General features: G+C 39.9%; 2 protein-coding genes across 3 annotated transcripts; one reads left to right on the top strand and one right to left on the bottom strand.

Annotated features, from left to right (window-relative positions):
* The first annotated feature begins 9444 nt into the window (after positions 1 to 9444).
* Positions 9445 to 15661, top strand: LOC146578698 (coxsackievirus and adenovirus receptor-like). Its single transcript, XM_085269027.1, has 3 exons — positions 9445 to 9676; positions 14725 to 15084; positions 15323 to 15661. The coding sequence occupies exons 1-3, from the start codon at positions 9598 to 9600 to the stop codon at positions 15529 to 15531; spliced, it is 648 nt and encodes a 215-aa protein (XP_085125153.1). The 5' UTR covers positions 9445 to 9597; the 3' UTR covers positions 15532 to 15661.
* A 1935-nt stretch (positions 15662 to 17596) lies between these two features.
* On the bottom strand, positions 17597 to 21279 carry LOC146578697 (Fc receptor-like B). Of its 2 annotated transcripts, XM_085268941.1 has the most exons (6): positions 21198 to 21279; positions 20490 to 20525; positions 19361 to 19624; positions 19036 to 19281; positions 18780 to 18971; positions 17597 to 18661 (listed from the first exon to the last, which is right to left on the bottom strand). In XM_085268941.1, exons 1-6 carry the CDS (start codon positions 21226 to 21228, stop codon positions 18618 to 18620), a joined length of 813 nt encoding a protein of 270 aa, XP_085125067.1. In that variant the 5' UTR covers positions 21229 to 21279; the 3' UTR covers positions 17597 to 18617. The 2 variants fall into 2 exon arrangements, with proteins under 2 accessions (XP_085125067.1, XP_085125066.1); XM_085268940.1 differs by having other exon boundaries at positions 17597 to 18953.
* Positions 21280 to 21515: the final 236 nt, after the last annotated feature.

The following is a 21515-nucleotide window of genomic DNA, read 5'->3' as shown; positions in this document are numbered from 1 at the left end:
TCTTTCAGTCTCAGCACTTACCAAAGTACCTGATAGCTCTGATTAAATCCAGTCCCAGTGGTATACTCATCCAGCCCTCTCCTCTCCTTCCTCTTCTGAGCACTTTCTTTTTTACTTTGGTTACTAAGCCTCAACTAAAAGGTCGCTGCCCTGACAAACTCCTCTATAAGACGCTCGCAGGAGACAAACGGGTGCATAGTTGATGCCAACTGGTTCTCCATTTTACACATATGACATGAAGCAAGGTCTGGAAATTACTGTAATATATTTCCCAGCAAGGCTTTTCAACAACGGTATCTATTTTAATCAGTGTAGGTCAAATGAAATATGCAGTGTATTGTAGGCATGATGTCTCCCTAATAGTCATTGTGACTGGGATACTCTTGAATCGTGAATCATTTTGCTGTGCTGTTGAATATTACGCCTGTGGATCAGAGTAAGTTAATTATTCTTTTTTTCCTCCTTCACTCACAGTCTAATTGTATTGTTGTCAAACGGTAAAGTTGGTGGTTTGTGTGTTTGCCATCACATGCTCTGTAGTCGGTTTCTCCCTCAGTGTCATAGTCATAACAAACTATCATATATTTGAAGATATATTATATTCATTATACAGTTTGGAATTTTATTGACTTACAGTCTAATTATGTGGCTGGAGGAGTCATGAGGATTATTGTGTGCTTTTTAGTCCATTTCCAAATAAAAAGCTCTCCCTTTTGACTCAGAAGATAAACTAAATACACAGAGGTTCTGACTGTTATCAGTCATTTATTGATTTATAGAAGAGAAAATCATAACTGTAGCTAATAATGAAACAAAAAATGCATGTTTGCTCTGAAGGGGAATTCAGGTCTCATTTGGCCAGATTCCTGAAAGACAGCAGAGGAAACAAAGTGAAGGACTGGAGTGAAGTTTTTTGTAGTTTGAAGTGAATTCAGCTACATCTCCCACACCACATTCTAAATCAGAACATCTTTTAACCGTCTTTTTTTGTCTATATCTTTTTCATTCTGATTAGTCGTCGTCCCTGATTCAGACTCTTACATTTACAAAATGAGTGAGAGAGCTGCTTTGGACTTTAAAAGGCTTTTTCCAACCAGCCTGAGTGTACAGCTTCATCTTTCACACTTGGAAGTTTTACAGATGTTTTACACAGTTAGACAGAATACAAAAGACGCTTATCGTGTTGACCTCAGAAAATGTTGTATTGTGAGAACTTGAATTTGATACTTTTCATACATGGGTAACGCAGAGATGGTTGCAAAAGTTCTATTCAGCAAAGTGACCACACTGCTTTTATTACAATATGAGAGCAATACGCTTTGCCAGGTGATGAACTCCATGACCGTGTGATGGAAATGTATTTTATTTTATTTTTTGTATTGGTGATATGTTTTTATTACAGTTTTTTCTGAATGCTTAAACCCTAACTGTGATTCCTGTAGCACAATCTCTAAAACTATTCAGACTTATAGCAAAACCACTCACTGAGTTTGCAAAACTAAAAGCACAAAAACTGCTTTGCACTCAGTTTGCAATTTTGTAACACACACTTTGCAAGACTGTAGGCACAATTCACTGCACAACACTCAATTACCAAATTTCCAACACACTCCTAGCAAAAGTATACACATGTATGGCTATCATTAACACTAATTTGCCAACTGTCTGGCACACTTTCACATGTGAAAACTTTTTTAGATAATTAGTTCACTTTGCAATCAGCCTAAGCACTATAATACAGGTAAGCTGTGTGTGCGGAGTACAATGGAGGGAGCAGAAAGAGTGAGAAGTAGAGGAGGCCGAGGAAGAGGACGTGGAGGTGAAGAAGTAGGATGAAGAGGACGACAAGGACAAGGAGGAGCAAGAGGAAGACGAGGAGGGGGGAGAGGAAGGGTAGGAAGAGTAAGAAATAGAATTGCTGATGACGACAGAGCTACAATAGTGGACCATGTAATCAACCGTGGAATGACCCTGAGGGTAGCTGGCCAACGGGTCCAGCCTAACTCGAGCCGCTACACTGTAGCAAGCATCATAAGGACATCTTGAAATGAGAATCGGTGAGTATAGTCACTTCGCACAAAGATTTGTAGCACTGCCATATGCCAACGAGAAACACACCAATACCATTGATGTAAAAATACTGAAATTGTTACTTTACAGAATTGCTAGATGACCAGATGCTGGGGGCAGAGGAAGCATGTTCACTGCAGACCAAGTAACCCATATAGTCATTATGGCGATTGCAAATAATCCTATACTTGGAAATAAACACTTGTGTTTGTTTTGATGTGTTTGAATAAACACCAGTACTTGAAGTTTGGATCCCTCTATGCTTATGGATCTATGACAGCAGTATGAGCTCAAACTGACATAGCCTACCTTGTGCACAGAGAAAGCAAAAGCCAGATGTGTTTTGTATTCATACCATCAGTGTGCAGTTGGCGCATTGTGTGCTTAGTAGATGATGGCTTGTGTGTACTGTTTGATACGGAAACACTATTTTTACGAAGGTGTGAAGAGTTAATCTAGCTGTGTTTGCTTTTGCAAGAGAACTACAATGTTTTGATGATTGGGTGACAGGTTTTCTTATTTGTGTGAAGAGTTTTGCAAAATTAGCCAATAGTTACAAAAAATGTGCTTAAGCAATCAGAAAAAACTGTAATATCAGCTTAGGCATCCACAGGTAATGATGCCCTTTGTTTCATGTCTTTAGGGATGGAAAAAGACATGACGTGTTATATGTGTCACCCCCCTCCCACACACACACACACACACACACACACACACACACACACACACACACACACACCACCCTCCGTCTGGAGGGGTCAAATGTGTAAACAACAGCTGTGGAATGTGTATCTGCCAGCTCTGACTAAAAGGCTTAAAGACTACCCTATGATTTGTCCTGTCTCGAACCAGAGTGTTTTCTTTGTAAGAAAAAGGTGGCTGGGAAGGCTTTGGGAGGAAGACATTTGTCAGCTGGATGAATTTACTAATTTACTTCACCTCAGGGTTTTTTTTTTAAATTTTATTTATTTTTTCTTAACTGTGCCTATGTACTGGAGTGCCTAGGGGGGCAGTAGCTTAGAGCCTAAACATCCTGTAAAACAGAATATAAAGAATCTTCTTAGTTGGACTGAGTCACCAGTTATTCCTGCACTAGAAGTCTGTGCTCTCTGTCTAAGAGTATTTTAGTTTACTCACACATGTGTTTGAAGCTTTACAATTAAATAAAAACGAAAAAATTGGACTTTGATTGCAGGTTTATTTTAAGATTTTAGCAGGTGACAAGAGAGCAGCTCAGACAACAGAACAATTCATAAAAAAAAGAACTGGTATAAATCACTTCATTTGAGATGACGGTTGCTGGGCACTGGTTAATCCTCTGGTGTAATTTGCACAAAAATCTGTAAACTCCAGCTTTTCTTCCTGTTATTCCTGCTTCATGGCGACTCATAGAAAAACCCTAAATCCATAGCCGGCTCTGCGCTGGGCAAGAGGGGAAAACAAACTTTTAGAAGTCGAGAAAGAAAAAAATAGATTACTAAAAACTGCACATGGACAAAATGTACTGCAATCCACTGGAAAAGGCCCAAATGAGATGGTTTCATTTTTTCATTTCATTTTTCATCTCTTGTTCGCTCTTTCCCTCTGTACTCTCTTTGTGCGCAGGCTCACACAGCACACACTGCTGGTAACTTTGAGCCTGTCTGATGAATAGAGCCAACTCGAGGACGCGTGTCCGTCAGACCCGAGGCTTTCAACTCTCAACTCAGATTCCTCGTTTCATATATTGATGTATTCACAGTGATTATTCACTTTTAAATACGGCTTTCAGCAGCTCACAAAGGGAAAGTTAATAGTGTGTGACGCATCCTTTTTTTCAAGCTTTTAAATAGTGTGGTGTTGTGCCGTCTGCCTTGTGTCCAAAAAATGATGTGGGCTTTATAGTTTATTGGGAAATTGGGAAACTTTCTGTTGGAAACCAAAAGTAGTCTTGTTGTCCATCCCACTTTGGATGGAGCAGCTCTCATTTTTAGAAATATGGACAAATTTATTAAACCCCCCAAAATATGACTATCCAGAGTTGGGACCAGGAAGCAGCGTTGCAGTCTCACACGCCTCTCTGCAGCTTCTCACGTCCTGTTATCCCCCCAAAACCCATCTCCATTGAGAATGTGTCAGCTCCAAAACCGACAAAAAACTAACTAACAATCAACAAAAAAGACTTACACATAAAAAAAAAATCACAAAGAAAGAACAATACAACATCCACATCTGAACCAAAGAGTAAAAACAGTGAGATGTAGTTATTATGTTATTAAACATTAGGTCTCTCCCTTCCAAGTCTCTGTTAGTACATGACTTAATAATTGATCAACAACTTCCTTGTACCAAGACAGAGCAGAAGCTACCTGAATGCTGCTCCAAGTGAGGTTGATTATCTTGTTAATAATTTTACATTTTCAGTACATATGTAATGTATGAATTAGTTAGAAACATCAGCTTTTAAATAAGAGATATGTAAGACATTATGAATGTGCATGTTGCATGGCAGCTTCACGCAAAATGCTACAGGACTGATTAGGGCATAGGTTTTAAGGGTTAAATACAATTGTGAGGTTTTGTGCCTAATGGAACATACTTGATGGTGAGCCATACTTTCTGTTGTGGTCGGTACTGGGGTTCAGGAGTTAAGCTGGGCAGAACCCCCCCTCCTGAACTCAGAAAGCACCAATTATGCAGAAAAAATCTTTGCTTACCTTATTTTTGCAGCTGCTTAGTGCTTTCTGGGTTTCATAGATTGGCAATCCCCACAGGCCCCCGGTTGTCGCCTCAGACTCCTTGTCCCTTCGTCCAGTCGCCAATTGTTGAGTTGCAAATTTTGAAGTCAATATGATAACCTTATCCCACCAACGCTGTGGAGGTCCAGCTTTTCAGATCTAATTAGAATCAAATCACTCAAAAAGATCCTCTGGAAAAGTGAACAATGTTTAGAACTGAGTCTATTAAACAATGTCATATGAATAGCAGAAAAGTACATTTACAGCAGAAATAAGACAAAGAAAGAAAGCAAAACGAACAAAAGTGAAGCAACCTTGGGGTGTAGAGCCTTAAAGCACAAACAGGAAAAAACACACAAAAGACTGACAGGAATGAAGCAGCAGTCCGGGGCATATCGACCCTTCTCTTAAATAGTATCAGCGACCTCTCCTCCTGCCACTGGGTACTCTTTCATGCTTTGTTCTTTCTTTTCATCTTCCACTTCCGATACATACAACCCTACACCATAACGTCTTGCAAATCAGTCTTTCATCCATCATTTAATTGTGTCCTTTTGTCGTTTTGATGGCCAAACTGAGTCCGAAAGTTTGCAAAAAGGCAGTTGATTCGACAATCTTGTTGGGTGTGCATGCCAGATGTAAACTGTTATTTATGCTTAGTAAGAGTTTTTTTTTTGCCTTCTGGCATTTGAGGCGAGAAACAGAATCCCAGACACCTGCCCTGCGAAGGCCAGGTGTTTTTGCTGTACAGCCATTGAAAGGGCCGTACACGTCATGAAGCGGTACAGCTAAATAGAGCTAAATGCTGAGAAGGGGGCCTATGCACATATTTTAGCAGTACCAGCTGAATTAACCCGATGTTGGACTAGTCACCGTTGGCCATAATACTATCAAATGTTAATTACTGACCCTATCGTTACATTTTCAACCAGCATGTGTTCATACAACAAGTGACACAAACTTTTTCATTAATATAATGGTAGATATTTTTGACCTAAATATATGGGTCATGTGATTTGAACATGCAGGTTAAACGCTTAACACAATGACCTCACTATTTAAGACACTTCATTTTTTTATGTGAGTAATTATGATTGCACGTGTATACAGGTATATATGTCATAATAAAATCCACAACAAAGTGAGCTGTCTTAGAAAAATGATCCACAATGGTTAATATCACAGTGTCACCTGCCAAGGGGGGAAGACCAGTGATGAAATCCAAAGCTATATGGGACCGAGGTTGCCAGGGAGTTGGTAGCAGTCGGAATAGTCCTGCAGGCCGAGAAGTAACAGATTGATTCTAGTCATATACTTGACAGGCTGACACATATCAAGTGCGTCTTTAATGAGCTTAGGCCACCAGAACAATCAATAAAAAAATTCTTTACCAGGATGGCAGGCGAATTTGGCTGTATGTCCCCAACTTGGGACTGAACTGAAGAAGGTACAAACAAAGAGTTAGGGTTAGGTTTGTCTCGCTGCACATTGCAGACCAGTGACTCAATCTCCCAGGTCAGCGAACCAATGGATGCAGGAGGGCAGCAGAATAGTGGTTTTCTCCACTGTGGTGTAATAGCTATACCTCTGAATAGGTGGGACAAAGCATTGGATTTCATGATCCGAGAGCTGGGTCTGTAAGTGATTAAAAAGTTTAACCATGCAAAGACGAGAGCCCACCTGGCTTGTCTTGAGTTCAGCTGTTTGGCCACTTTGAGATATGTGATAGTCTTGTTGTCGGTAAAAGTCAGCAAACCAATAGAAGTGTTGAAACTGCTTCTGAGTAGTTGGCATGGGCCAGTCAATTACCATTTGGATTTTGTCTGGCTCAGTTGTGATCTGCCTCTTCTCTGTGATGTAGCTGAAGAAGGAAATAGAATGACTGTGAAACTCCTATTCTCCCCTTTAACAGCTTACACTCCAGCAGTCGTTGGAACAACACACAGACGTCAGATATGTGTTTTAAAAGAGATTAAAATCAGAATGCCATTCAAGTATATGAAAAAACTCCTGTTGAGGTAGTACCGTCGAATGTCATTTACCAAGGCTTGGAAGACAGCAGAATGACACAGATGAGTGTTAAATGGGGTTTTCCATTCATCTCTATCCTTTTTACACACTAGACGATATGTGCTGCTAAAGTCCAGCTTTGTAAAAATGGTGGCTGTCTGCAAAAGCTCAGAGTCAGAGGAGAGGAGATCCAAAAGATACTTATTCTCTACAGTAATGCAATGCAAACAACAATAGTCTCTGGAGAAAAAAGATAAGACCTCACGATCCTGCACTAAGAAAAATCCTGCAGCTGATGCCAGCAAGCAAAGGAGTCAGCTTCATGCTCAGGTTTTGATGAGCTGTACAACCTGCTGGTGGGGAGTGGAGCAGTAGGAAAAAAGTTGATCGCGCAGTCATACAGCCGGTAAGGAGGAAGAGACGAGACAAAATTCTTATGAAAAACCTCTGACAAGTAATGGTAGACAGATCAGGTGGTTTGAGTGGTTTTTCTTTTGGAGGCATGGTTCCAGGAGGAAAAGAAGATCTGCTTTTTTTGACTTCGGGCTCATTCAGGGTAACTCCTCTGGAACTGGAAGAGGCTTGGTGTGATGTAATATATCTACATATCTTTTATTCACTTACTCACTGACAGAAAAAACACCATCATTTCAATAAAAATAGGTACAAAAGCTAAATGTACCTATTTAACAACCTCCACCTATCCAGGCCCGAACACACCAGACACACACCCCTCTACATTCGATACACACTCCCATACATGAACATAGAGAAAGCATAGGCTTTCAATTGCTGACATGAGAAAAAAAAGCAAAAGTAAACATTCATGTACAGCATTCAGATTGTACATGTGATACGTGCGACCTGTGACCACTGGGGTGGCTGCATGTTCAGGCTGGGATCAGAGCATATACCATATTTGGGCAAAGGCAGCTTTCCCATTATGCAGTTGCCCCATATAAACAAGCAGGACAAAGCCCTTTGTTCAGCATGCGACATCTGAACAACCAGCATATGCCCACGTGTATCAGACAGGTCAAACTGACTGAGAAAAAGTGAGATAGGAGACCAAGACATTGATTTCTCTCTATATTAGAGTGGATGCTCATATGCTGGACTACCACTCAAAAAAGAACTACAAATCCCAGGGATCCATGTATGCGTGTGTGAATGTTGCTGTGTCTGAACCGTGATGCACTCATACCTAATTAAGATTAAAAATCCTTGTCTTTTACTCATCACTTCTGCAATGATTTATTTGCTTCATCTTATTTTTATCAATGGAATGGGTGTTGTTGATTTACTGTTTAATGCTGTTTCTGCCTTGTTTTCTGCAGATTTAAAAAGAGCAGCAAAGCTTCTGTTCATTCCTCTCAGGCTCATATGATTTTCTTCATGTCATTGAAATGTTCAGAGTCATAGAATAAATGTTAGAAATGTTGCATCTGATAGGTAGCAAGTTTCACTAAATCCCACCCTGATTAAATAAAACTGTTTAGCACGAAGGCCTCTGTAGAAACCTTCTCAGTACCAGAAATACCAGGAAGGAAGAAAATACCAGGGTAATGAGTTACTGAGGCAGTTAAACTGAGAAGCATCAGTTCACCACTAGCTCTTGAAATTTTAAGAAATAATAATAATAATTATGGAATAATAATAATAATAATAATAATAATACATTTTATTTGAGGGCGCCTTTCAGAAACCCAAGGTCACCTTACAAAAAACACAATTAATAAAAGGAACAGTAGTCATAAAATACATAAAATAAGTTAAAATTACAAAACAGAGCGAGACAACAGATACAAAAAGGCATTAAAGCGAATAAGCCAGTTTAAACAGATGTGTTTTGAGCTGTGTCTTAAATACGGAGAGGGAGTCAATATTTCTTAGTGCAGGAGGAAGAGAGTTCCAGAGCCGAGGAGCAGAGCGACTGAAAGCTCTGTTCCCCATAGTGATAAGATGTGAGGACGAAACAGTAAGATGAATAGCGGATGATGATCTGAGAGGGCGGGAAACAGTGGTGATATGGAGCAGGTCACACAAATATGAAGGAGCAGATTTATGGATACACTTGTATGCAAGAAGTAAGATTTTAAAATTTATCCTGGCTTCTATGGGCAACCAGTGAAGCTGCTGAAGAACTGGGGTAATATGAGCACTTAACGGAGTGCAAGTTATGACCCGAGCTGCAGAATTTTGAAGAAGTTGGAGTTTATGAAGGGACCTTTTAGGGAGACCAAATAGGAGGGAATTACAGTAATCAATACGGGATGTAATAAGACTATGGACAAGGATGTGAATGAATGCTCACACAGTAATGCAGTATTTCAGATATTTCTATGCAAATGTGTATTTTTCTAATCAGAGAAGTTAGGTGAGCTTTGTTGTTTCACAGCCATATCATCATTATATGTCAAGCAAATTTAGGAAATATTGATTTTCTGTCTTTTTTAAAAAAAATTAAAAAAAAACATCCATCTATCCACACTTTCATCAATCCATCTTCCTGTAACAGCTGTTAATGTGTGATTAAAGAGGTTTAGTATGGTGAAATAAAGAATAATAATCAAGTGAAAAGCTATCAGAGTAGAGGTCTTTTTTTAAATGGATTGTTATTTTTATGTGTTTATTTTAAAGAGGGGGAGGAGATAGAAACAAAACCTGAGCTTGAAAAAGTCAACTATCAGTAACCACCAAAGTCATTATCAAAACCACTACTCTGGTTTTATGTTTTCTAAATATAGCGGCTCGGAGGAGCTTCTGTTTGTAAAGAGTAGAGCTGGAGCTGAGAGGGAGGATGACCACTGCTGGGACTGCATCACTCTGCTGCAGGACTCTCCTCTGCATGTGTCTCCTTGTGGTTTGTGCCACCGAAGGTGAGCTCAGAATTTACACACACGGAGTAAATACATGGCCATTTCTTTTTTCTTGCTGTGGGTTGGTCAAAAGCACTATTTTGACTTACCCGCTATCATATGTACTAACTCATGTGCTGGAAGACAAAATTACAGTTTTCCTCTTTGAAAAGGGAGAAAAAGCTCTTCTTTGGGGGCTATTGGGTTTGGAGATTCCAACATTCACACAGAAGTTTGAATCCTAAACGTGGCACTTTCTTTTGCTTCATTTATATTATTTTTACATGTTATAATACCTCATGAACTTAAAATTTGTGATTAATTATCATTAAAAAAGTGTCTTGGTTAGGTTAACAAAAACTGTGAAAGCAAATAGTTTAAACTAAGAGAAATGATCAGAGTATAACAGCTCAGAAACTATGTGGGCTTCATAGATAATTGGCAAACCTTCTGGAGGAAACCTGGTCTTGTTAGGAGAGACGGCATCCATCCCACTTTGGATGGAGCAGCTCTCATTTCTAGAAATATGGACACATTTATTAAACCCCCCAAAATATGACTATCCAGAGTTGGGACCAGGAAGCAGAGATGCAGTGTAACACGCCTCTCTGCAGCTTCTCTCCTCCTGCTACCCCCCCAAAAACCCATCTCCATAGAGACTGTGTCAGCTCCCAAAAAGACAAAAAACAAACTAAAAACCAGCAACAAACAACTTAAACATAAACAATCACAAAGAAAGAACAATACAGTATCCACATCTGAACCAAAGAGTAAAACAGTGAAATGTGGATTATTAAATATTAGGTCTCTCTCCTCCAAGTCTCTGTTAGTACATGACTTAATAATTGATCAACAAATTGATTTACTCTGCCTTACAGAAACCTGGTTGCAGCAGGATGATTATGTTAGTTTAAATGAATCAACACCCCCGAGTCATTCTAACTACCAGAAACCTCGAAGCACAGGCCGAGGGGGCGGTGTGGCAGCAATTTTTCACACCAGCCTATTAATTAATGAAAGACCAAGACAGACTTTTAATTCATTTGAAAGCCTGATGCTTAACATTGTCCACCCCAGCTGTGAAACTCAGAAACCAGTCTTACTTGTTTTCATCTATCGTCCACCTGGGCCTTACACAGAGTTTCTGTCTGATTTCTCAGACTTTTTATCTGATTTAGTTCTGAGCTCAGATAAAATAATTATTGTGGGTGATTTTAACATCCATGTAGATGCTAAAAATGACAGCCTCAACATGGCATTTAATCTGTTATTAGACTCAATTGGTTTCTCTCAAAATGTTAAAGAACCCACCACTTTAATCACACTCTAGATCTTGTTTTAACATATGGCATAGAAACTGAACATTTAACAGTGTTTCCTGAAAACCCTCTCCTGTCTGATCATTTCTTGATAACATTTACATTTACAATAATTGATTACACAGCGGTGGAGAGTAGACTTTATCAAAGTAGATGTCTTTCTGAAAGCGCTGTAACTAAGTTTAAGAATATAATCCACCCACTGTTATCATCTTCAATGTCCTCTACCAACATAGAGCAGAGCAGCAATCTGAACGCTACCCCAACAGAGGTCGATTATCTTGTTAATAATTTCACCTCCTCGCTACGTACGACTCTGGATACTTTAGCTCCTGTGAAAACTAAGGTCTCTAATCAGAAGTACCTGACTCCGTGGTATAATTCTCAAACACGTAGCCTAAAGCAGATGACTCGTAATCTGGAGAGGAAATGGCATGTCACAAATTTAGAGGATCATCATTTAGCCTGGAGAAATAGTTTGCTGCTTTATAAGAAAGCCCTCTGCAAAGCCAGAACATCTTACTATTCATCACTGATTGAAGAAAATAAGAACAACCCCAGGTTTCTCTTCAGCACTGTAGCCAGGCTGACAAAAAGTCAGAGCTCTTTTGAGCCAACCATCCCTTTAACGTTAACTAGTAATGACTTCATGAACTTCTTCACAAATAAAATTTTAATCATTAGAGAAAAAATTACCAGTAATCATCCCACAGATGTAATATTATCTACAGCTACTCTTAGTACCATTGATGTTAAGTTAGACTCTTTTTCTCCAATTGATCTTTCTGAGTTAACTTCTATAATTACTTCCTCCAAACCATCAACGTGTCTTTTAGACCCCATTCCTACAAAACTGCTCAAAGAAGTCCTGCCATTAATTAATTCTTCAATCTGAAATATGATCAACCTATCTCTAATGATCGGCTACGTACCACAGGCCTTCAAGCTGGCTGTAGCATGTCTTTATCCTGTCTTCCTTCTCTCACCCCAACCGGTCACAGCAGATGGCCGCCCCTCCCCCCGCCTGGTTCTGCCGGAGGTTTCTTCCTGTTAAAAGGGAGTTTTTCCTTCCCACTGTTGCCAAAGTGCTTGCTCATAGGGGGTCATATGATTGTTGGATTTTTCTCTTTATCTATGAAGCACCTTGAGGCGACTTTTGTTGTGATTTGGCGCTATATAAATAAAATTGAATTGAATTGAATAATAACCTCTAATACTTAAAGTACACTGTAATAAATAACTGCTAAACGTTGAGGTGTTGCTTCTTCTGGTAGTGAGTTAGGTCCAGACTCGAGTCTGTTTTTGTAAAATTGATTTTGCAAAGTCCATCCGCCATCATGGAGTATCCGTAGCACAGATGCCAGGAAACACCAGCGGGATCGCACAACTTGAAGGCTATCAGCCAATTGAGGGAGACCATGGAATAAAAAAACGTTAAGATTATTTAAAATTTCCTATATTATATGGCTATTCTGCCCTCCCCGTACCTTGATGTAGATGCCTGGTTTAGTGGATAGGCAGTTCCTCAAATGGAGAGGCAAAAACTTTCAGTTGTCATTGCAGGGTTTATTTGTCTCCCTAATGAAAGCACTGTAAAACTACAAACATAATGTGGTGGCGTGAATGCGGGATAACCGATCCCAAGTGTTCCCTAGCTACCAAAGCCCACAGACTCGTTATTAACAGCAGACGTGAGACATGGATGTTACAAATCAAAATTTATTAGGAAGAACTACTAACTTTTTTTCCCTCTTCCTTTCTCCCTTTTCTTTTCCTCATTCAAGTCTGTCCCGTATCTAGCAAGTGAAAATAAAAAATAAAATAAACAATAAAAGGTGAATCAAATGGACCATTACGGCAAGGCTGGGATGGTCTATTTGGTAAAATAAATCCGTTGGGCATCTTTCTTCGCCTTTAGACAATAATTCTGATGGCAAAAGAGCCAAACGGGACAGGCAAAAAAAAAAGAAGGAAGAACTAAAAGCAGGGTTGAGATGGCAAGACCGTTAATTAAAACACTTTATGAACAACAGTTGATTAAAATGACCTGACTCACTACCACAGTGCTACCCTAGAACAATCACAGCTTGGTAAAAATAACTAAACAAAATAGTGGAGACTGGCCACTTGAGGAGGCAACCTACAGAGAGGAGTGCCACCAATTACTCACCCGTGTAGTTCCACTGCATGAACGTCATGCTTTGCTTCTTCTAGGCATTACAGTTTTTTCTGATTGCTTAAGCACATTTTTTGTAACTATTGGCTAATTTTGCAAAACTCTACACACAAATAAGAAAACCTGTCACCCAATCATCAAAACATTGTAGTTCTCTTGCAAAAGCAAACACAGCTAGATTAACTCTTCACACCTTCGTAAAAATAGTGTTTCCGTATCAAACAGTGCACACAAGCCATCATCTACTAAGCACACAATGCGCCAACTGCACACTGATGGTATGAATACAAAACACATCTGGCTTTTGCTTTCTCTGTGCACAAGGTAGGCTATGTCAGTTTGAGCTCATACTTCTGTCATAGATCCATAAGCATAGAGGGATCCAAACTTCAAGTACTGGTGTACTTGAAACACATCAAAACAAACACAAGTGTTTATTTCCAAGTATAGGATTATTTGCAATCGCCATAATGACTATATGGGTTACTTGGTCTGCAGTGAACATGCTTCCTCTGCCCCAGCATCTGGTCATCTAGCAATTCTGTAAAGTAACAATTTCAGTATTTTTACATCAATGGTATTGGTGTGTTTCTCATTGGCATATGGCAGTGCTACAAATCTTTGTGCGAAGTGACTGTACTCACCGATTCTCATTTCAAGATGTCCTTATGGTACTTGCTACAGTGTAGCGGCTCGAGTTAGGCTGGACCCGTTGGCCAGCTACCCTCAGGGTCATTCCACGGTTGATTACATGGTCCACTATTGTAGCTCTGATGTCATCAGCAATTCTATTTCTTACTCTTCCTACCCTTCCTCTCCCCCCTCCTCATCTTCCTCTCCCCCCTCCTCGTCTTCCTCTTGCTCCTCCTTGTCCTTGTCGTCCTCTTCATCCTACTTCTTCACCTCCACGTCCTCTTCCTCGGCCTCCTCTACTTCTCACTCTTTCTGCTCCCTCCATTGTACTCCGCACACACAGCTTACCTGTATTATAGTGCTTAGGCTGATTGCAAAGTGAACTAATTATCTAAAAAAGTTTTCACATGTGAAAGTGTGCCAGACAGTTGGCAAATTAGTGTTAATGATAGCCATACATGTGTATACTTTTGCTAGGAGTGTGTTGGAAATTTGGTAATTGAGTGTTGTGCAGTGAATTGTGCCTACAGTTTTGCAAAGTGTGTGTTACAAAATTGCAAACTGAGTGCAAAGCAGTTTTTGTGCTTTTAGTTTTGCAAACTCAGTGAGTGGTTTTGCTATAAGTCTGAATAGTTTTAGAGATTGTGCTACAGGAATCACAGTTAGGGTTTAAGCATTCAGAAAAAACTGTAAATGGATAAGCATGTGTAAGTTTCACTGCCAGCAGGTGGTGCTAATCTATTCAAATCCAACAAATCACTATGAAGTACAATCCAGACTCCTGCTATACCGGGTTGGAAATTTCAGCACTGAGTGCCTAGTGTACCGTGTCTGCTTTTTCACAGTCTCTTTTTGTAGCTCATCATGACGGTTCTGTGCAAATGACACATTTAATGTTGACCTTTTTAACTCTCTGCTGCATATCGGTTCTTCTCTTTCAGTCAAAATAACCATCACAGTGGGACAGACTGTCATTCTGCCGTGTCAAACTCCTATCAACAAAAGTGATCCCATGATAGTTTTAGAGTGGAGCAGACCTGAGCTTGGGACAGAATATGTCCTCTTTTACCGAGACAAGAACTTTGATTTGGACAACCAACATCCATCTTTTAAGAATCGAGTGGATCTACAAGACAGACAGATGAAGGACGGAGATGTCTCTCTGATCCTGAAGGATGTGATGATTAACGACACTGGAACATACGAGTGTCGTGTCGTCCAGGGAAGAACAAATCGCAGGAAGAGATCTAATCTGGATGGTGACCCCATCAGCGTCATCTACCTTCAGGTTGATCCTCCAGGTGAGTGAGTAGAGTTGAGTGTGTGTGTGATCAGAGGTGAAGCTGCTTCCTGGTTGTTGATGTTTGTTTCTAAAGATGTTGTTGATGAGACTTTGTAGAAAGCAGCTGGTCTGAGTGATGTGATCAGAGTGCAGTAGATAATGTCTGACAGCAGTTTGAAGAGGAAATGGATTCTGTTCTGTTCTTCACTCATCACCTACCTGACAGCTGACACCTCACACCTGTTTCTCACCTGCAGGTCAGACAGGAGGACACACAGAGGATGGATCTGTTGGACTGATAGTTAGTCTGAGTGTTTTTATTGTGCTTGTTGCTGCTGTTGTTGGTTTTGTGATCTACAAAAAACACAAACAGAGTCAGGATTCAGAGCATCCAGCACTTTCTCAAATTTCTAAGAGCTTTTTCCAGATGAAGTCTCCTCCTGCTGAGCCGAGAAGGATGACCTGAGGACAGATAGATAACCTGACTACAAGTGGCATTCAGCAACACTCACTTTGACACTTGAGGATGACTTCATCAGCCTCAGGAAACAACTGGACTCCATTCAGTGAGGAACCAGAAATCCACCTTAATTGTGTTGTTGTTGTTTTTTGTTTGTTTGTTTGTTTGTTTGGGGGGGGGGGGGGGGTATAAAACCTCAGTGACAGTGAAGCTTTTCCCAGAGGGCGTTTTTTTGCTTTCTTTACAGGTTTCTTTTACTTTTCTGTTTGTTTGTAAAGACATGGGTGCTTGCTGGAGGGCGCCAGCATACCTGGTAAGGTTCCCTGTTATATGTGTGAGTGCAAACACTAAGATTTGAGTATAAAGTCCCATTTAAGTTGCAGTAAGAATTGCAATGCGACATCATGGGTGAGTAACTGGTAGCACTCTATGGGCACTCCTCCCTGTAGATTGCCTCCCCAAGTGGCCTGTCTTCAACCACATTAGCCATTTTGTTCAGATGCATTTTACATTAGTAAAACAGTAAAAATTAAAATACATTTAAAATTAATTCAAATAAAATGTCCTGCTACTTAATTTGCTGTTTTCTATGCTTGCTCTCCGTATTGTTTTCAGTTATTTTATTTAATAGACTTATTTGAATTGACTCACCACACCTCTGCCTTGTCAATAATGAGCATGTGTGCTTTTGCAACTATACAACTTTTTGCACTGGATAATGTAATATTTTTTGGGGTGGAACCGCCCCCTCCCAGGTGGCGTTGTCCATTTAGTTGTCTTCTAAGTTTCCTAAGTTCATTCATTAGAGTTAGAATTTAAATTTGAATAATTTTTGTATTTTTTTTTTAATTTTTTCCTTATGTACTAATCTTATAATAATATAGCACAACGCATAGTTGCTATTCAAATGCTTAGAATTTTTCTTCAAGGGGCGACTTTTTACTTTGAGTACGTTTCAGAGCCTTCACTTTTTCTTGAGTAAAAGAAGTTGCTTCACTTCTTCAACCTTTACTAGAGTGGGGTAGTTTCTCTTCATCAAACCCAGGTGTAGGCGCCATATGAGTTGTTCCTTTTTGACTAAGTGACTTGGTTTAAATGGACTCACTGTATTGGTGCACGGGTGTGGGGCGTGTCTCGTGGGTGTGGTAGATGATAAATGTGGTTGCACTCACCTGTTCACAGTACCTGATGTTGATGAGCAGAAAGGTAGGGTGAGCATGAGGCAAAACTTTCTGTTGACCGTAGCTTGAGCGCAGCTTGAATGATTTTGATGTATTTTGACTGTAACTTGATGGTTTTTGTATATTTATGCACTAACTGATGCCATAGGCCAAATTGTAAGTTGGCATAGTAGTTAGTGCAGTTATTGGTGAGTTGCAGTTATTTGTTTGTGCAGTCTGTGCATTTGTTTAATAGTTAATCCCATGTGCTGATTTATATATTGGACATTTGCATGTGGAAATAAAGAAGCAAATGGTACAGAAGTGTATTTTATACGTTTATTGTTGCGCGTCATCTGTGTCCTCATGTTTAGCCGCGGCCATAGGTTGGAAGAGCCGCAACACCAGGTTTAATGAAAATGTTACTTACTTAAAGGTTACTTAAATACTTACACACCACATTCTGAAATCTACTGCACCAAATTCATATTTTCAAAATAGTCAAAATGTGTGTTTTACCCTTGATTAATCCTTTTTGTACTGACTAGAATTTCCAAGGTGGGTTCTCAGTCGCCTGTGTGGAAATGTTCTCAGCATTAATCTTATATATGAGGGACAGCCTGATTTTAAGAAAGGGAAAGTAAAAACCCAATTCTTATGTTTGTTTTCACTCCTTCAGGTAACAGAGTGCAATAAAGTTTAATTTTCAGTGTCACATGCAACTGCCTTCCACTAGCGCTTTAATGTAAACAGACGGGGCTCTGAGGCATTTCCTCTCAGGTTTCACTTTCTTGGGCTCATTCTATATCAATCCATGCTTTACAGCATTCAAGGAACAGAACACAATATTTGTCTAAATATATCTAGGAGTTGTGCTCAATAGAAGCTTTTCATACAGTTACAGCTGGATATTACATGCTATACACATACAGCTACTGCAGACTGTTAAAACATCCTTTGTATAAAATGGATCAAATGCAGCAGCAAAATTAGTGCTGCAGATAAATGTTTCCGCAGCTACGGCATTTTTCTTCATTTTTCCGCGTTTTTATTTATTTTTTTGCTGTGAGAGAATCAAACAGTGATGCAGACATGATGATTACAGAGATTTTATCAGCTGGTTAATGTCAGAATCAGTGAAAAAACAAAAGAAACAAACAAAAAAACCCCCAAATGTTGAGTTTATCAAAATAAAAGTACAGTTTTATTACAAATGTCAATACTGATGCCAAAGTTAAGACAGCAAAAAGTAAGTTGAGGAGAACTCTCATTAAAGGTGAAGGATGTTTTCTTGTTACGGAGTCAAACTTAAAAAAAAAAAAAAAGTACCTGTTCAATCATTTTAGATTTTATCATGTGTGAAACCCCCACAGCTTCACTTTCAGCTGACTCTTTTTCACCAGAAACAGGAAACTCAAGAACATGCGAGGTGTTCGCTTTTATTAACCACAGGCTAAAAAAAAGACGATCCTGCTCGCGAACAACAACACCCACCATTACCTGTCATCCACAAACACAGTCCAGCTGTGGTGTTATCTTTTATTGCCTGAAATAATAAAAAATAACTGATTCATACGGGCGAGAGATGGTCTGTACTAAGGATCACAACTAGACTGTTTCTGTTTTTTAAAGAATTAATTCTAAACTTTACTGTCTGTGATATGAAAAAAGAATGCTGTTCCAAACAAACCAAACATGATATTTAATTAAAGTCCCATTCTGCATTTACATTTTATTGAATAAGAGAAACCATGAATGTTAGCAGTACAAAAGTGCAGAGTAATGAAACACACACACAGTTGGCAAATGTAAAATAGAAAGCATTTTTTGGATTACTTCAGCTTTATATTAAAGCAGTGACTTCATGCATTGTTCAGTCACAGCGAACTAATAACAGCTGTCTGACTGATGGAACAGGAACTGTCATGGCTGTCAACCCTTAGCCAGTCTCTGCTCATCAAGGGTTTGTTGTGCTGCTGTCATGAAGATGAGATTATTTACTGTCAGATGAAGCAATCATAATTTTTTTTGTAATGGAGTCAAAAAGAAAGACGCTTAATAGGTAATTGGGGAGGGTTAGCATCAGAATGTTACCTGTGCCTCTGCTTCTGTATGAAGACACCATGAGGAGAGTGGAGATGAAGTACAGGCAGAACATCACCGGATAAAAGAGCTGCAGGAATGCAACCCGGAGAGAGGTGGAGATAAGGGGAGGAGCTGAGGAGGTGGACAGGATTTGAGAGTTGGTGGGCGTGGCTGTAGCTTGACCTGCAGAGAGAATTCCAACTGCTCAGGTGAACATGTGGATGGAAATAAAAATATAAGGCGAAATCAGAGTGAAGCTCCTCACCTGTGACAGTGATCCAGCTGGATGGAGACTCTCCATGACCGCTGATGTCACACTTGTAGAGGCCTTCATCAGACCTGGAAACATGCTGGATGGTCATGTGACCTGTAGGCTGCTTCCTGATGAGGGAGCCATCTTTATAGAAAGCAGCTGGGAGGTTGGAGGGAGTGGTCTCTGTTTTACAGAGCAGAGTGACGTCATCTCCCTCCATCACAGGGAGGACAGGACTCTGCAGGATCACTGATCCACCTCAACACAGAGACAAACTACAGCATTTCATCCATTTACACACAGCTTCATCAACACTAACTCCACACACTCAGCTTACCAGTGACTGTCAGGTTAACCATGTTACTGATGGGACCCTCTCTGGACTCACACCAGTAAACTCCACTGTCCCACGTGGTGCTGTAGCTGATACTACAGGAAGAATTAGTCAATATTCCCCACCCAGAACCGCACTCTGTCATTTGTTTTCTGCTTGTGTTTCTCTTTACAGTCCATCCAGCAGAGCTGTCGTCCTCCTCACAGCTCAGCAACATAAAGTCTCCTTTAAAGAACTGAGAGCTGCTGGGACTCACAGTCAGACGAGCTGTGAAGAGAATGTATTTTTATGATTTAGTCACTTTTAAGAGCTATGAGGAAAAACTGCCAGGGGAAGGTTTTGATTTTTGCCTAGGGCAGAAATGGTGATCCTGACTACAAGCCCATCAAGTTCAGCCAGCGATTGGAAAAATGGTGGTAAACTGGTTGGTGTAAACTACAGACTCCTATTTCCACCCTAATAACCGTAATAACTAGCCAAAACCCTGATCTGGTCTTCTGGTCTAAGTCCTGTCAGTTTGTCATCATCACTAAGCTGATAGTCCTGTGGGAGAAATGGTAAATGGCCTGTATTTGTATAGCGCTTTTACTAGTCCCACCTAGGGACCCCAAAGAGCTTTACACACCCAGTCATCCAGCCATTCACACACTGGTGGAGGCAGCTACAGTTGTAGACGCAGCTGCCCTGGGGCAGACTGACAGAAGCGAGGCTGCCATATCGCGCCATCGGCCCTTCTGGCCAACACCAGTAGGCGGTAGGTGAAATGTCTTGCCCAAGGACAGAGACTGTCCGAGCCGGGGCTCGAACCGGCAACCTTCCAGTTACAAGGCGAACTCTCAACTTTTGAGCCACGATCGCCCCACATAAGGATATCGATGAGCCATATGAAAGAAATTTAAAAAAACCTAATGATGCACAACTATTTATAAAAATGGCTTTAAGTTTATTAAAAGTTATTGCATTTTTTAATAAAGCTGGAACTCTGCACTTTATATTTTTTGATTAAACCTTCAGCAGCTCCAGGGTTAAATTGATGTAATAATTATATAATTTTACATGAAGGCATGGATCCAGAACCAGAGGACTTACAGTTCATTTCAGGTTTAAACTGTGACAGAAGAAGGTTACTGACCTTGGTTTGTTGTGCAGCTCAGCAGTGAGATCAGAACTAAAGAGAAATGACACTCAGATCAGTACAAAGTTTAAGATTTAACAAAACAGCAGAGAAAATGCTAAACAATGAATTTGGGAAATGCATGCATGATTGGTTTGGTTGAATTATGCACTGATAAGACAGACAAAGATTGGAAGCAGTTTTCTCTTTTATCGCTTACACTGGAGCATGTCTACTGGACATTAGGGCCTGAAACATGATTGCACCCATGCTAGTCTAAGTATTTCTATTTTTTTGCACTTTTCTGTTTCGGCTCCACCACAATCTGTATTAAAATATGGTACTGTTACTATTGTAATCTCCATCTATAACACCAAATTGATACACAAATGAATGAATGAACTATTCGCAGGATACTGAGTCCAAAGTTTTTATTCACCAGTTTCTTTTAAAAAAAAGTCCTTAAAGATCTTGTGCATCCCCATTTCATGTCACATATCTGTGTGAGAGTTACAAGTGAATCTAGAAATAATTTTTTCTGCCCTGCATGCATTTCTAATCAAATATTCAGATTTCTTGTCGACCGTCTTCCTTCTTCTTTAGGGTTAGAGTGTCTCCCCCTCTGAAAAACCCAGACTGGATGTTTGTGACATAGAAAGACCTAACAAGAAACTAGAAGAAATAGAGGGTCTCTAGTTTTTTCAGATATGTAATCATTGTACTTACAGAGCAGCCACAGCAGAGATGTTTGCTTCATCCTAACTCTCGGAGGATTTCAGATCAACACTTTGACACTCACAGTTACATCAGTTCAAACCCTCCTCCTCTTTTTCCTCTATGACAGGATGCCACTGTTGTGGTTATCATCAAAGGGAAACTTTTTTTTTCTCCTTTTTCACTTTGATTGCAACAAAGCACTGAAAATAATTTTTTAAAACAACTATAATCATGGAGGATCATCAGTACTTGTGTGATGCCTTCACTGGCAAAAACCTGTGACAATCTCAGAATTAAGGAATCAAAGAAACTTGTGGATATTTGAAA

The sequence above is a fragment of the Mchenga conophoros genome, linkage group LG3, assembly GCF_057382185.1.
Source record: "Mchenga conophoros isolate Kocher_MC1m ecotype Shallow Benthic linkage group LG3, M_conophoros_male_GT1.1, whole genome shotgun sequence".
NCBI classification, from domain to species: Eukaryota; Metazoa; Chordata; class Actinopteri; order Cichliformes; family Cichlidae; genus Mchenga; species Mchenga conophoros.
This window is presented reverse-complemented; position numbering and strand designations above follow the sequence as displayed.

Bases quoted from the DNA above. Each gene is read 5' to 3' on its own strand.
- LOC146578697 (XM_085268940.1), bottom strand. From the start codon at position 21,228: ATGAAGCAAACATCTCTGCTGTGGCTGCTCT. The intron at 19,625-20,489 runs GTCAGTAACCTT...TTCTCTTCACAG, and splicing joins GAGCTGCACAACAAACCAAG to CTCGTCTGACTGTGAGTCCC. The intron at 18,954-19,035 runs GTGAGGAGCTTC...TTCTCTCTGCAG, and splicing joins CAGCTGGATCACTGTCACAG to GTCAAGCTACAGCCACGCCC.
- LOC146578698 (XM_085269027.1), top strand. From the start codon at position 9,598: ATGACCACTGCTGGGACTGCATCACTCTGCTGCAGGACTCTCCTCTGC. The intron at 9,677-14,724 runs GTGAGCTCAGAA...CTTCTCTTTCAG, and splicing joins TGTGGTTTGTGCCACCGAAG to TCAAAATAACCATCACAGTG. The intron at 15,085-15,322 runs GTGAGTGAGTAG...TCTCACCTGCAG, and splicing joins CCTTCAGGTTGATCCTCCAG to GTCAGACAGGAGGACACACA.